The sequence below is a fragment of the Folsomia candida genome, unplaced genomic scaffold (assembly GCF_002217175.1).
Source record: "Folsomia candida strain VU population unplaced genomic scaffold, ASM221717v1 Fcan01_Sc038, whole genome shotgun sequence".
NCBI lineage: Eukaryota > Metazoa > Arthropoda > Collembola > Entomobryomorpha > Isotomidae > Folsomia > Folsomia candida.
This window is the reverse complement of record NW_019091230.1, coordinates 325,477-340,754: the sequence shown is the minus strand read 5'-3', so window position 1 is coordinate 340,754 and position 15,278 is coordinate 325,477. Positions and strand designations below refer to the sequence as shown.

The window sequence follows — 15,278 nt, the reverse complement described above, 5'->3', positions numbered from 1 at the left end:
TCATGAGGACGCTCTAAACTTCGGACAATTAGATAATATTAGTGCGTTTGGTTTTGAAAATTTCATGCAGCAACTGAAGAAAATGACAAGAACAAAAACATTTTATCTCCAACAGGTTGCAAAAAGAATCGTAGAAAACGAAAAGTGTAACGTTATTAAGAGAGAATTAGACGAGAAACGCGAAAATTTTCAAGCAAACAAAATAATTGTAAATAGCTGTTATTCTCTGAATTCTGGTCAAATTATTATAGTTCGAAGAATTACGTACAATAGATTTAAAAATGTTAAAATAGTTCATTACGAAACATTTAGTAACAAAAAATCACTATACGAAAAACCTATAAGTAGTTGTAAGTTAGGAATTTTTATTTTAGGAAATGAAATGAAAAAAACTTGTGAGCTGAATTGTTTACAAATTGCACATAGATGTATTTTGTTACCCTTTAAAGAGAACTTTGTCTGTTTTCCATTACTACATGATATCAAATAAATGAACTAAATCAGAAATAAACAGTGTGAGATTATTAAAATTCGTTGGGGAATGGTTGGGGCCAACCATGGCATTGGATCGGTAGGATGGTGGGCGGCTGATGGCACGAGGTCGGGAAAAACATTTCCAACCTTCGGCCCGATAATTTTGGCCACCCACGGCCCGACTTAAAACACGAGGACAAGATGGTACCTTCGGCCGACATTATTGGCCACTCGAATACCACTGTCGGGCCGTTCAATCTTGGCGACTAGGGAAGTGCATATGCATACAAACTCGTGGTAAAAAGATTTCCAGTGATAGTCGCACCCAGTTCCATTTACATGTATGTAGATATGTTTTTAAATGGAACTGGGATTGTATAGTCAGTAAGACAGGAGTACTTTACTTATACATATGTATGTCCAGTCCAATTCTCCATAATAATGTGCTAGTTTACTATTAACCACATATTTATTTAAGTACATATTTAGGTACATATGCACGTTCGTCGTCCGGCATGCATTGCTTTACACCACATCCCTACCAGCACCTGTGCGGTTCCGGTACATGTTGCCAGTGCCGATTTTGTGCCGATGTGCCCCATTTCTCGGTACCAATTGCATACCGATTTCGTGCTGGTACAGGGAAATCGGCACCTTACCGGCACAATTTTGGTAAGGTGGAACCGTACATATAGTACCGATACCATTGTTGTACAGCTTTGCAGGTACAGTCCCGGTACCCAAAATTTGTTCCTAAACTGTGCTGGTAAGGTAGCGATTTCCCTGTACCAGCAAGAAATCGTTATACAATCGGTACCGAGAAATAGGGCATACCGGCACAAAATCGGCACTGGCAATGTGCTAGTAGGGATACATATGTTTGTACATTTCTATATACACAAGTAACTATATTTAGCGAAAACTAATTAAGTTTGCTTCTTTGCAAATATAATAACTAATTAAGTTAGGAACTGAAACATGACATTCATTGTTATGTAAATGTATCAATAAATATTTATATGACTAAGGAGAATCTTTAACGATAACCAAAATGAAATACGTGACAATAATTAATAATTTGAAAAATTGTGAAAAAAATTCAATTTCCCTGCTGATTTTTTTAGAGATCTGGAAAAATTTTGATTTTATAAAAGGAGAGAAGAAAAAAATTAAGGTTTCATATTGTCCTTTGAAAGATACAACGTAGATATTACGCCCGTGAATGACCCCCAAAAATTATTACAAATTTTTCGAAAAATGCAGCTCATGCTCGACAAACGTTTCCTCATCTGAATTCCAGCTTCATTTTACTCCCGTATTTGAACTGGTGGTCATATCCTTATACTCCATTTCAGTCTCACACGTGCACATCTTTCCCGTCATAACCCCGACGGAGTACTCTTGACCCGTCTCGTTATTGCGTTTCGACTCCATCGCATATTCCAGGGTTGACAAATTTGTACACGTAGTTCCATCCTAGGTACAACTTAGACCTTTCGCACATTGATAGGCGGGGGAACCACTAATCCCTCCAAATGATGAAGGAACACAAGGCGCACCTCGACCATACCGACACACGTTTCTTTCCCTCCAGGCGTCCCATTCGGTAACATATTTCCTTGAGTTATACAGGGTTCCAAGGTTTGCCTATGTAAATGAAGAGAAAATTCCTGAAAATACATATTTCCCGCTCGTCACATGAATTGAAATTTATGTATGTATTTACTTGGACATGGTCCTCCCCGCAGACGCATCGAGCCGTATTCTTGTCACACACCAGGGTTTCATTCGATCTGTAAAAAATCCTCGCTTGGCAATCGTCCGTAGGAGGGCTGATGATATATGGGGTGTATGTACGGTACTTCGTGGTTTGGAGAATTATTAAAGTGTTACTAATGAGCTTGACGGATGGTTTCGTCCCTCCAAGAACATGATTCTCCGAGTTGGAGGGAATTGGCGAGTTTGAATTGCATATAGTACGTAATTGGAAGGGTTATGCCCTGTGCGAGGGGGTTATTTGAAGATGGTTCAATTGTAGCACGGGTGCTAAATATTGTACCAGCAAAAAGTAGGATTGATATGGAAGATGGCATATTTTAGACGAAGTTATTGTAGAGATTGTAATTTATCTTGACTCGAATGTATGTGCATAAAATATGTACTGAACAAGGTGAGAAAATGAGTTTGTATTTATATCAAAAATCCAAGTGCATTACGCCACCATGTAAATTTAGATTGAAGTGATAAAAATAATTGTCAATGTTTTAGTATTTTTGCCACCTTACTTGGAACCGTTTGAACACATTAATTATATTGGACGTCATATATTAGTTTTACGATACAGAAACTACCAAAAGATGTTGTTTGTATTTTTCTGACGTACATACGCATGTATGTATGTAACAGGCATACATATACCTTATTTAAGTCCATATGGAAATACGTATTTACTTATGTATGTACACAGATGCATATATGCATAAGCTATTTCTAGGTGTCCAGTTATGCAAATAAATATATAAATAGACAGATTCGTATAAACAGGTAGGCAGAAAATTAATTCTTAACCTCTTGGCTACCAATTACACACATTTGTGTAACAATTTTTATTACCGTTGGCTACCAATTACACACATTTGTGTAACTTACAATGGAACCTTTTTTCAAGCTACACGAGATAAGCTTAGTGACATATGCTAAAAAATCAAGCTAAAAATTAGAAATGATGTGGTACTTATCTTTCCGTTGAATGGGCACTTGGAGGTCAAATATTTGAGGGCAAAGTTCACAGTAGCGGCCTGTTTTTTTCTCAAGCGGGCGAGCGGAGGAGTGAAAAATTTCTCCTTCGAGGTAACTCTGCTGCCTTCACTCTCGCACTTTCATTCAATGCGTATTATTTTTGATAAAATTTGACACTCTAGTAAATTGGTGCATATATTCATTACATTCATATAATTTTATATTTACTTTTTAAATCCATCCTACTACCCACCGACCCGTAATAAAAAAGCGACGATGGGTTCAATAAATTATAAGTGCGTCGCTAAAGCATTCACCCAAATCATACAATCCAGTTTCGAGGATGATGAATTGGACCCAGATGAAGAACATTTCTTAATTGCTGAGGTTTTACTAGAAAAGCTGCACGAGATAACCTACAATTACATACTCATTGAAGAAAATGAAAACATCAGTGGTAAATGAATAGCTATTAGCCCTTATATGTATGTTAATTATTACGAATTATCTCTTATTTTTATTAAGTGGTATAGTTCATGATATAAATTTTATTGATGACGAAAACGGGGAAATAATTGAGCAAAGAGAAGAGCTGTCCCTTACTTCAAAACGAAGTGCGCTCCATGATATTTCTAACAATAAAAAATGGAAGTTCACAACGATCCAAAAACGCCATCCTTATCTGAAACATAGGAGTTATGTCAACCAATGGAAAGCTCAAGTTGAAATGGGTACTGTTGATAGTGTTTTAAACATCTTAACAAATTTCTAATGTAGCTGAAATACTTATAGGGGGAACAAAATATGATTTGTACGACAAAATTGAAAACATGTCGTGGAGCAATTTAATGAAGCCAGAACGCAATTTTTGTCCGTTCATGATTTTGACTTCAAAAGGTGGGCCATGAACAAAGCGATCGAGTTCCCTGGGCTTAATTTTATAGCTTCTGAAAGCTGGCTACTCTGCCTGAAAAAACGAAACGGTATATCCTCAAGAAAGGTTCAAAAATTCGTTAGCTTCAGATCAATTCGTGACAGAGAAGAAATACTAGCAAATGCAGAGAATTATCGAGCTGAAATGCTTCGCATAATAGAGGAATACGATCCTAAAAAAGTATGGAATACCGATCAAACCGGGTTTAAATACGAAATTCTGTCAACCCGGTCACTTTCTCATAAAGGCGAGAAAATGACGTTGGGCGCTTCTCACTCTCCAAAGAACAAGGCCACCCATTCCTACACGGTACAATACATTATTTCACTTGCTGGCGAAATTGTAGGAGATGCTTTAATCTGTTTACAGGTTAATATATTTTATTTAATCCCCTCAAAATTCAAATATTTTAGCTATGTTTAAATTTACTTCTTATTAAAGGAAAATAACGGAAAATTTGGACCAACTGTAGAAAATTCAATGCTTATGGCACCCAATCTCACTATAGTTTGTAGTAAGTCTGGCAAGCTGACCAGAGCGTTAGTTGGAGAATTTTTGGATTCGGTAGTCGCACCAAAAGCATCTGGAAATATTCTGTACTTGATTGATCATTGGGGTGGACAGATGGACGACAATTTATATACATCCCGTTTTTCGAATGAAAGTTGTAATATGCGTGTATCATTAATTCCCGAAAATTGCACCGACCTAGTCCAACCTTTAGATACTTATTTTCATAGACAGTTCAAATTTTTAGTTAGACAGTTCTACGATTATGCAGTTTTACATGGGGATGATAAATTACATGCAACCCTAGTTTCGCGCAATGGCGCTTTAAAAGTTCATTCCTTAGCTCATTTCATTTTGTCTTCACCAAAATTCAAAGAAATGATTCGATACTGCTGGTTTACCAGTGGGTTGTTAGTAGGAGAGAAATCAGACTATACAAATGTAAAACAGATATGCTTCGAAATGAGTCATATGATATGTTGTACGGATAGTTGTGGAAAACTGGCTTTCATAAAATGTAGTTGGTGTGATCAAACTTTATGTTTTGATTGCTTTTACCACGATTACCATTTGATGTACTGTGCTAATAGCCCTTACCTAAAAGTTTAATTACATTTCTGTCAAAAAATGCAAAATTGTATTAGTTGCAAATATATTTATTAATTAGAAATTATAATCCTTAAAATTGACTGAGTTTTATTGCCACATTTCGTTGTATATTTTTGGAAATGCATATTGATTGCATACTAGTAACGAAACTAGAGCGAGAGTGAAGGCAGCAGAGTTACCTCGAAGGAGAAATTTTTCACTCCTCCGCTCGCCCGCTTGAGAAAAAAACAGGCCGCTACTGTGAACTTTGCCCTCAAATATTTGACCTCCAAGTGCCCATTCAACGGAAAGATAAGTACCACATCATTTCTAATTTTTAGCTTGATTTTTTAGCATATGTCACTAAGCTTATCTCGTGTAGCTTGAAAAAAGGTTCCATTGTTAGTTACAAATCTCCATATTCCGTTGGCTACCAATTACACAAATACGTGCAATGAAATATTCTGCGACTTCGGCTGGAAATTTTCTGTTTTTTTCGAAAATATTGTAATTATTTGCATCTGTGACTGTAATTCAACGTGAATCCTTGTCGAATTTCGTCGTCAAATATGTCTGGAATACTTCTTTCGAATCAAGGAACGGTGGAGGCGATCGACGTTGCAGATAATTGGGAACCAGAGTGGATGCGCAATGATGAGATGGAAGAAGGTAATGACCCCGAGGAGTACTTGCAGTTTGAAGAGATTACTTCTGATGATGAAGAACCTGTTGCTTCCCGAATAGTAAGATTACTTCGCAAATTGCATTACAAATTTTGGCCACTTTGAAATTATTCATTTTTTAAGGATGGAATCGAGTGGGAGGGAGATTCAGAGTACTTCTTCCCGGAAACACCAGACTTTCTGGATCCAGTGACATTTGTTAGTGATGAGGATATCTCACCAGCCTCCACTCCCTTGTTCATACTTCAGAAGATTGTTACTCCTGATATTGTTGACGAAATTATCACCCAAACCAATTTATATGCTGATCAGAAGGCGATACCAAATTGGAAGAACGTTGGCGTCCCCGAATTCTGGAGGTTTTTTGGCCTGAATTTGTTGACTGGTGTTGTGCAGAAACCTAGTTTGAAGGATTATTTAACTCGAGATCCACTCACAGCCACTCCCTTCTTCACTGAAGCAATGAGTCGGAATAGGTGAATTTTTTCGAAAAATCAAATCAAATAATGCCGTGATGAATAATATATATAATAAATGGTCCATGATAACTTCTCCAGATTAGAACAGATACTCAGGGGGCTGCAATTTGTGGATTTAGAAGATCCAGCGCTTGACACAAATGATCGCTTTCATAAAATGGGAATAATTCTACCCAATATTCTGAAGAATTTTAGAAAGCTTGTAAATCCTGGAGAATTCTTGACGTTAGATGAAGAGTTGATGCCATACAAAGGAGCTCTCAGCTTTAAGCAGTACAATCCCAAGAAAAGAGGGAGGTTTGGGGTCAAGTCCTTCTTCCTAATGGACTGTGAACACCGATTTGTGCTCGATATTTTACCATACCAAGGAAAATCTACCAAACTTTCAAACCCTAATTGGATAAAAATGTATGGTTTTGGAGGCGCTGCTGTACTTACCATACTGGAGAAAGGATATTTAGGAAAATACCATCGCCTAGTCGTGGACAATTATTTTCAGTCTCCAGTTTTGGCTAAAACGTTAGTAGAAAAAAAGACCTTTGTCCTTGGTACAGTAAGGAAAGACCGAAAATTCATGCCAAAATTTATTGACCATGTCACATCCCGTCCAACTCGTCTCAAGAAGGGAGAAGTCGAGACATTTTCAGACGGGGATTTGCTATTAGAGAGGTAGTTTAATTAACATATATTTCCGCATAGGACATAAGGCTAAATATTTATAACTTTCAAGGTGGATGGATCGCCGGGAGGTGTTGATTTTAAACACATTTATTGATCATCGCATGGAAGATTGCGTTTCTCAAAATCCCCGTAATGCTCAGGTCAAGCCAGCATCAGTACTTGTTTACAACAAGAGCATGGGAGCCTTGGATGACATGGACAAGATCATACGACCTTATCAAGCCCTCAGAAAAACCCTCAAATGGTATCGCAAGTTCGGTTTCCATCTTTTCGATATCTGTGTATATAACTCCTGGGTCGTATATTGCCACATGAATCCTCTAAGAAGCACAGGATATAAACAGTACTTGTCCAATTTAATCAAAGAGATCATGAGTGCCAATGTTACGATAAGAAGTACGAAGGGACGTCCAGTAACTATACCGCATCAACCAAGTTTCAATTCTCTTCAGCATTTACCATCGACAGTTCGGAACAATGCAGGAAAGAAAGTTCGTGGAAACTGTCACCTCTGCTGGAAAAATATGAATAAGTTGAGAAAGGCAACGTCTATTAGATGTGAAGCGTGCGGTGTTTGGTTATGTGTCGATGGTGAAAATTCTTGTTATAAAAAACATCACATCACTGTAGCTGCAAACTCTCAAAGCTTACAAAATGAAAATTGAAAATCTGAATAGTCAGAATGTGGGATTAAGTCCATCTTAAATTTGTTCAAATATTAGCACGAAGAGTGAAAAATTAATGTGTCTTGGAGTGTTGTTTAGTAGTCAAACTTTAATAGTGCCGTGGTTTATGTCGATGTACTTTTTGGTAATTTTGTTTGAATTTCTGTGATAATAGTTGTAACTTGCATCCATTTATGCGAAAAAATAAATCAAAAGTGCTTTGGATTAATTTGGGAGCCAACGGAATGTGTGTCGGAATTTTCTTTAAAAAATATGGTAGCCAAAGGTATGAAGGTATTTAATTAGTCGGTCTCCAACAGAAATTTCTCCAAATTAAATTGGTAACTAGGAGGTTAACGTGTCAAAGGTGATAATTGATTACTAACGTGTCTTCATTAATTAAATCTTACTGCGACAGGAATGGAGAAACATCGCAGTAAATACATATTTAATTACACAGTGAAAATATTACGTCAACGTGCAATGTAGTTGCTAACAAACTCCACCGAAACCATGATAGATGAGATATGCAAATAAACCGTCATGCGTAACTGAATGAGTAACTGAATCCATACAGTATTAATTTTCGTTAGTGTAGGTACAGTTCGGAAATAATTGAATTATGTAGATATGTACACTCTTAGAAATCCACGTACGATTATAACCGGAAAGTGAACGTTTATGACTCTCCCGCCATGGTGATAAATTAGTCGCCGATTGGTTATAAGTTTTTGTAAGCAGTGATAAGTTGCTCAACGACTGGTGAATAACCACGGCGGTGGAGACATATGTACATACATGTAAGTTGACTTTCCGGTTATAATCGTAACCGGATTTCTAAGAGTGTACATACAAATTTGTACATGCTGAGGGAAAATCTAAAATAATTTTTTTCTCAATTGGAGAAATAATTTCATAAAGGCGAGTATACAATCAAGTGTTCTATTTATGTATCCGCGTAGATAATTTAGCACCAAGAAAACTGGGTTTTTCGGGGTATACACATTTTTGACTGTTAAGAAAGTCGTAACCTAGAAAGTAAGTTCGAACAAAAAATAATCAATTTCCATTTATTTTTCTACATATTTGAGGAAAGAAACAGGATATAACAAACAACGGGAAACAGGAAACAGAAATAGGAAGAAACAGAATTTTCTGGGATTTATCTTATCCTATAGTAAATCTAAGTTTACTGATAGGTACAGACAAAATTCTGTTCTGCCAATCTATCCAAAATTTGTACACACGCAAAATTGATCAAAATTTGTAAAGTTGGAAAAACTCGGATTCGTCACTCCTGCAGAAAAATGCGTCTTGAGCTCCAGCATCGATGCGTCTCATCATTTTCATTTAAAAAATTGCATCAATCCGACAACAATTTGACACATTTTGTATAATAATAATAGGAAGATTTTCGATAGTAAGAAATAATCTGTAAAACTAGTGGAAACTGAAAAATTCAATTTGTATGGTTATTTTTAAAGATTTGAGGGAACAAAAAATCTAGATTATTATCTTATCCTAAGTACATTTGAAATCTTAGGATTTTAAGATAAGTCTGTTAAAGAAAAAAATGTATTACATACTCGCATGACGCCCCAAAGTATTTACATATTAACTACCATTTCACCACTCCTCCCTAAAAAATGCGGATTTTGTTTTAGCATACGTTTCCTCATCCCCACTCAAGCTTCGTTTAAATCTCCCACTCAAATTGGGGTTCGTATCATCATCCTTCGCCTCATTTTCACACGTGCACTGCTTCCCTGTCAGACTCCCTTCGACGTAGTCTTCCACCGTCACGTTATTTCGAATAGATTCCAGCAAATAACTCATTCTTGACAAGTCTGTACACGTGGTTCCATCCTTGACATAATTACAGCTCAGACCTTGCGCACATTTAAACGCGAAGGTGTCGCCCTCTGTTTTGACAGGTTCTGGAATACAGGACGCCCCTCGGTAATACCGACACACATTTTTACCCGTCCCGGCCTCCAATTCGGTTACGTAATCCGTCGGTTTATACCGGTCGCTAAGGATGGCCTAATTTATTTGGGATAATAAGTATTATGAGCTAAAATTTCCGAAAATATTTTCAAATTCAGATTTACTTACCTGAACATTCGGTTCCCCGCAAACGCATCGAGCCGTATCCTTGTCACACACGTGCATCTCCAACGCCCTACAATAGTTCCTCCCTTTTTGTACAGTGTTCGAAACAAAGCTGTCGAAAATTTCGTTGCGCTGTGGACTCTCTTTCGGAGATTTTTGCATCTTACGGGAACTAGTTTGGCGGAAGGTTTCGTCACTCCAGGAACAGGATTCGCCAAGTTGGAGGGAATTGGCGAGTAGGAATTTTTCATAGTAAATTATCGGAAGGGAGAGTGGACTCGGTGTGGTGGGGCTATTTGAGGACGATCCAATAATTATCAGGGTGGCATGGGTGCCAAATATGGCAAAAGAGAAAAGTAGGATTGTTGTGAAAGATGACATTTTCTGGACAATTTTGCTATCAAGCTGATAAATTATTTTGACTCGAATGTGTAATAAAAATGTACTGGACGATTTGAGATGATGAGTTTTGTATTTATATCAAAATTCTATTTGCATTATGTATGTACATAAAGTTAGACTGAGGTGACAGAAGATAACTGAGGTGTTCATGCTTTAGCATTTATTGACAACTTTCTTGGAACTGATTAAACCCGCTAATTAATTAAACCCGTCGACATTTACGAAGCAGAAAATGTAAAAAACAGAGTTAAATATAATTTTCTGACGTAAGCGAAAGACATTTGCGTTGTGAAAGTATGTTTGTACATGCATGCATGTGTTTTACACAAACGGAATAAACTATATAAGTGCATACATACACTGTATAGTAATCCACAGTACTTAACTTGCTATTAGAGCCTCTACATAATGTGAGCAAATTTATATATAATAGAGTAAATTTTTATAAAGGTATTCGCATCACGAAAAGATCAACCCCGAAAAGTCTAAACCCAATACAATAAAAAGCTATGTAGTTTTTAGTAAGACTACCTATTACTGTAATTTGCTACCGATCAACTTCGAATTACTTCTAGCTAGAGCAGTCTTAGTCGCGACGGCATGACAAATTCAATTCTTTTAGCAATTTATCTATATTATAATTTCGAAAAGTCCGTCCCGTGAAATTTTCCGTGACATTCCTGCATTCTGATTGGTTGCCGGCTTCTTGGCTCCACCAATCACAGCACAGATAAGATTTCTGATTTCGGTTATGATTTCGGTTATGGTTACGGTTGTGATTTCGGTTATGATTTAGGTTATGATTTTGGTTATGATTTCTGTTATGATTTCGGTTATGATTACGGTTATGATTTAGGTTATGATTTCGGTTATGATTTAGCTTATGATTTAGGTTATGATTTAGGTTATGATTTAGGTTATGATTACGGTTATGATTTAGGTTATGATTTAGGTTATGATTTCGGTTATGATTTGGGTTATGATTTAGGTTATGATTTAGGTTATGATTTCGGTTATGATTTCTGTTATGATTTCGGTTATGATTACGGTTATGATTTCGGTTATCGTTTCGGTTATGATTCCGGTTATGATTTAGGTTATGATTTCGGTTATGATTTCGGTTATGATTTTGGTTATGATTTCGGTTATGATTACGGTTATGATTTCGGTTATGCTTTTGGTTATGATTCCGGTTATGATTTAGGTTATGATTTCGGTTATGATTTCGGTTATGATTTTGGTTATCATTTCGGTTATGATTTCGGTTATGATTTCGGTTATGATTTTGGTTATGATTCCGGTTATGATTTAGGTTATGATTTCGGTTATGATTTCGGTTATGATTTTGGTTATCGTTTCGGTTATGATTCCGGTTATGATTTCGGTTATCGTTTCGGTTATGATTCCGGTTATGATTTAGGTTATGATTTCGGTTATGATTCCGGTTATGATTTAGGTTATGATTTCGGTTATGATTTCTGTTATGATTTAGGTTATGATTTCGGTTATGATTTCGGTTATCATTTTGGTTATCATTTCGGTTATGATTACGGTTATGATTTCGGTTATGCTTTTGGTTATGATTCCGGTTATGATTTAGGTTATGATTTCGGTTATGATTTCGGTTATGATTTTGGTTATCATTTCGGTTATGATTTCGGTTATGATTTCGGTTATCGTTTCGGTTATGATTTCGGTTATGATTCCGGTTATGATTTAGGTTATGATTTCGGTTATGATTTCGGTTATCATTTTGGTTATCATTTCGGTTATGATTTCGGTTATCGTTTCGGTTATGATTTCGGTTATGATTTCGGTTATCGTTTCGGTTATGATTACGGTTATGATTTCGGTTATGACTTCTGTTATGATTTCTGTTATGATTTCTGTTATGACGTAACGTTAAAAAATTTCCTTCGTAATGTTAAAAAATTTTCTTAGCAACGTTAAAAAATTCTTTAGCAACGTTAAAAAACTTTCTTAGGAACGTTAAAAAATTATCTTAGCAACGTTAAAATAAATCCTTAGCAACGTTGATATAAATTCCTTACCAACGTTAAATAAAATCTTTGGCAACGTTAAATAATTCCTTACAAAGCCGGCAACCATTCATAACGCAGGAATGTCGTGGAAAGCTTAATGGGCCAGGCTTTTCGAAGTTTAAGCATATTTAGATGATTTTTGTCTTTCGTGTTATAATTTCGGTATGGATTAGTGCATCACACCAGTTATGTAATGCCTCGACATAATGGTTTTGGTGGGTTCTAAAACTTTAGTTCTGGGCCGTCTTTAAGACGGGCTTTTAGGCTAGTTTACCATAAATTTAAACAACCTACTTTGGAACGGGGATTATTCCTTTTGCCAAGTACATGTAGACCATATTTCCGTGGTCATGAGGTAACTTGAGTAAGCCAAACGTACCGGTCCATACTTTCAACATGGTATTACCTGCGTACACTCTGACGTCGTTTTCGATGTTCTACATGAATAATGTTCAGATACCTATGACGCTAAGTCTGCCTATGACGCTTAGAGTGTATCCATCTATTATATGAGTGTGAAAAAAGTGAAGGAGGGTTTTATTCCAAGAGCCCATTTACGCCCACCCCACCTCCCTCAATGACCCCAATATCCCCCCATTAAAATCATCACCCAAAATCGAGTTTTGCTCAGATTTGGAGGAAATTTACACTTTTTTACGGCAGCTGGGGTTTTGGTGCCTTTCAGTGGGTGTGGAAGTTGTAAATGGCTCATTTAGTTTGCGTCTGATTTCCCACCAATTAGAAAAATGGCAAAAAGCCACCAAGGTGGGAGTACACTCCGACCGGTAAAACAAGGACACCTAACAATTTGTCTAACTTCTCAAAGGCCCTTCAAGATATTTAGCTGATTTTTTCACCATGAAGTACTACAGTGCGTAGTAGTCTTGTTGCAAATTTTCGTTCAAATTAGCGCAGGGGCGGAGAAATTATCCAATAACATGTTAAAATCAGGTGGCCAGTAAAACAAGGACACCTTTGGAATTATTGCTTTTTGAACCATTTATTTTGAGCTTTGTCAATTATCTTTCAGATCAATACTCAGAATAGCTATCCCCTTTATTGATGGTCGATACATTTTAATTTTTCATCGACCCCATGTGCTGATTAATGACACTGGTTGGCATTGAATCACATGCATCAATCTATATATCTTTTACTTGGAAAACTGTTGAACATGGTCGCCTATTAGCATCGACTTGACGCTATAAGTATCCCTGAATATTTTTAATCTAATTTAGACCCGAACTCCTCAATGGCTAAGGCAGAAAGTCGATACCATTATCTTAGAACCATTTCTTTGATTACCAAAATGCATAATATGGTGTATTTTCTGGTTGAAACAGCCATTTTTTCTTGCGAAGTTGTGCTTCGGACAAAATCAATTACTCTTGAGATGTTTTTATGACCGTGTACGTTAAAATTTGTACGCACAAGTACGATTTCGGACCTCATTCCGTTACCGACGAAAACCTAAATCATGACACAATTTCCACCGTTCTATTTATGGCAAAAATTAAGGTTTTCCTTGCGAAGGTCATGAAAATCATAGTTGTAGCTATCAGGTCCATCGCAGGTAACTCTTTTCTCGTCGTTAAATACGGTGTAATCCCCCTTAGAAGTCCACGTTATTCGTTGTTTCGCCCGTTGGAATCTGCCATCTTTTTGCTTCTGGGGATGTACCGGTTTGATCTTAATTTTCCTCTTGCCGAGGTTGGAGCAAGTAGACATGACTTGAATAGTTTCAGATGTTGAACTAGGAAGATAAAACTCCGCTCAAAGCTGGCTAATTGTAACACAGTTGTTCCTAGAGCGACGGCGAGTGGTGAATTTTTATATTTGTGTCGTCTAAGGCTTGCGTCCTCTGTTAATTGTTCTACCGAAAGTGCTCCCCTTGGCCTTCATCCTTGTTACGAAAGGTCGGCGGACACTTAGGTGATTGTACGTTTGGGAAATACTCCGCCGTAATGCACATTGAGCTTCTACTCTGCCACTCAGCCACAACTTCGGGAATTTACCCCTCATTATGTGAAATCTACCGAAGAAAAGAGTAAGTTTATGTCATAAATTGACCAAAATATCCCAAATGTACTGAAATTTTAATTTCCTACCAGAATTCGTCATATTTTAATTACTTTCGCCGAAAACAATCAATTTAATTTGGGGTGTCCTTGTTTTATTGGCCACCTGATTTTGACATATTCTTAAATTATTTGAAGTAATTTGAACGCCTCTGCGCCATTTTAACGAAATTTTGCGACAAGACTACTAGGAACTGTAGTACTTAATGGCGAAAGTAACAGCTATACATTCCGAAGGGCCTTTAAGAAATTGGAAGAAATGTTAGGTGTCCTTGTTTTACCGGTCGCAGTGTATAATGGTCCAAAAGTTTCAAATTCCGAGCAAATTTGAATTTTTGGTGAGCGTTTAAAGATGGTGATTATCGAGCTTGTGGCGCCTTTTTGTAGGTGTGGCGGGCGTAAATGTGACCAAGGGGTCAAACCACTTTAGGCTTTTAGTAAACGTATGGAGGACTACCACTACCACCACATGTCAAAAGGACATCGAAATCTGTGACTGAGAAGTATAGAAGCTTTCCTCCTTAGTCTAGGAAGGTTGTAGGAAGATTTAAAAATAATTCCTGCAAAGAAATGTGTAACTACTTAATGGAAGGCAAGGAAAATTCAATTTCGCGGGAAATATCCATCATGAGTATTAAGACCAGATCCATCCTCTAGCTAATTAAAACCCTAGAAGGACATTAACCGTTTGCTCCAACACTGCCAAATACCATATTAAGATTGACTGCTTATCAAAAGTGGTGAAACACCCACACTCTATAGATATTGGTTGTGTTGCTCGACTAATCCTGATATCGTATTCTAATCTAGAACTCGTCCTTATCAAGGCTCTCGCTTTGAGCGTGTCGACGTATTCAATACTGAGTTCGTGAACACTAGCCGCGTTTGGCA

The 15,278-nt window shown here is 37.0% G+C and overlaps 2 protein-coding genes across 2 annotated transcripts; one reads left to right on the top strand and one right to left on the bottom strand.

Annotated features, from left to right (window-relative positions):
* Nucleotides 1-5,814: 5,814 nt before the first annotated feature.
* Nucleotides 5,815-7,753, top strand: LOC110861132 (piggyBac transposable element-derived protein 3). Its single transcript, XM_022110240.1, has 4 exons — nucleotides 5,815-5,988; nucleotides 6,052-6,404; nucleotides 6,486-7,076; nucleotides 7,138-7,753. Exons 1-4 carry the CDS (start codon nucleotides 5,815-5,817, stop codon nucleotides 7,751-7,753), a joined length of 1,734 nt encoding a protein of 577 aa, XP_021965932.1.
* Nucleotides 7,754-8,619: 866 nt separating this feature from the next.
* Nucleotides 8,620-10,304, bottom strand: LOC110861187. The gene is made up of 2 exons (XM_022110296.2): nucleotides 9,869-10,304; nucleotides 8,620-9,796 (listed from the first exon to the last, which is right to left on the bottom strand). The coding sequence occupies exons 1-2, from the start codon at nucleotides 10,244-10,246 to the stop codon at nucleotides 9,380-9,382; spliced, it is 795 nt and encodes a 264-aa protein (XP_021965988.1). The 5' UTR covers nucleotides 10,247-10,304; the 3' UTR covers nucleotides 8,620-9,379.
* Between the last annotated feature and the right edge of the window lie 4,974 nt (nucleotides 10,305-15,278).

Bases quoted from the DNA above. Each gene is read 5' to 3' on its own strand.
- LOC110861132 (XM_022110240.1), top strand. From the start codon at position 5,815: ATGTCTGGAATACTTCTTTCGAATCAAGGAACGGTGGAGGCGATCGAC. The intron at 5,989-6,051 runs GTAAGATTACTT...TCATTTTTTAAG, and splicing joins AACCTGTTGCTTCCCGAATA to GATGGAATCGAGTGGGAGGG. The intron at 7,077-7,137 runs GTAGTTTAATTA...ATAACTTTCAAG, and splicing joins GGGGATTTGCTATTAGAGAG to GTGGATGGATCGCCGGGAGG.
- LOC110861187 (XM_022110296.2), bottom strand. From the start codon at position 10,246: ATGTCATCTTTCACAACAATCCTACTTTTCTCTTTTGCCATATTTGGC. The intron at 9,797-9,868 runs GTAAGTAAATCT...CAAATAAATTAG, and splicing joins GCGGGGAACCGAATGTTCAG to GCCATCCTTAGCGACCGGTA.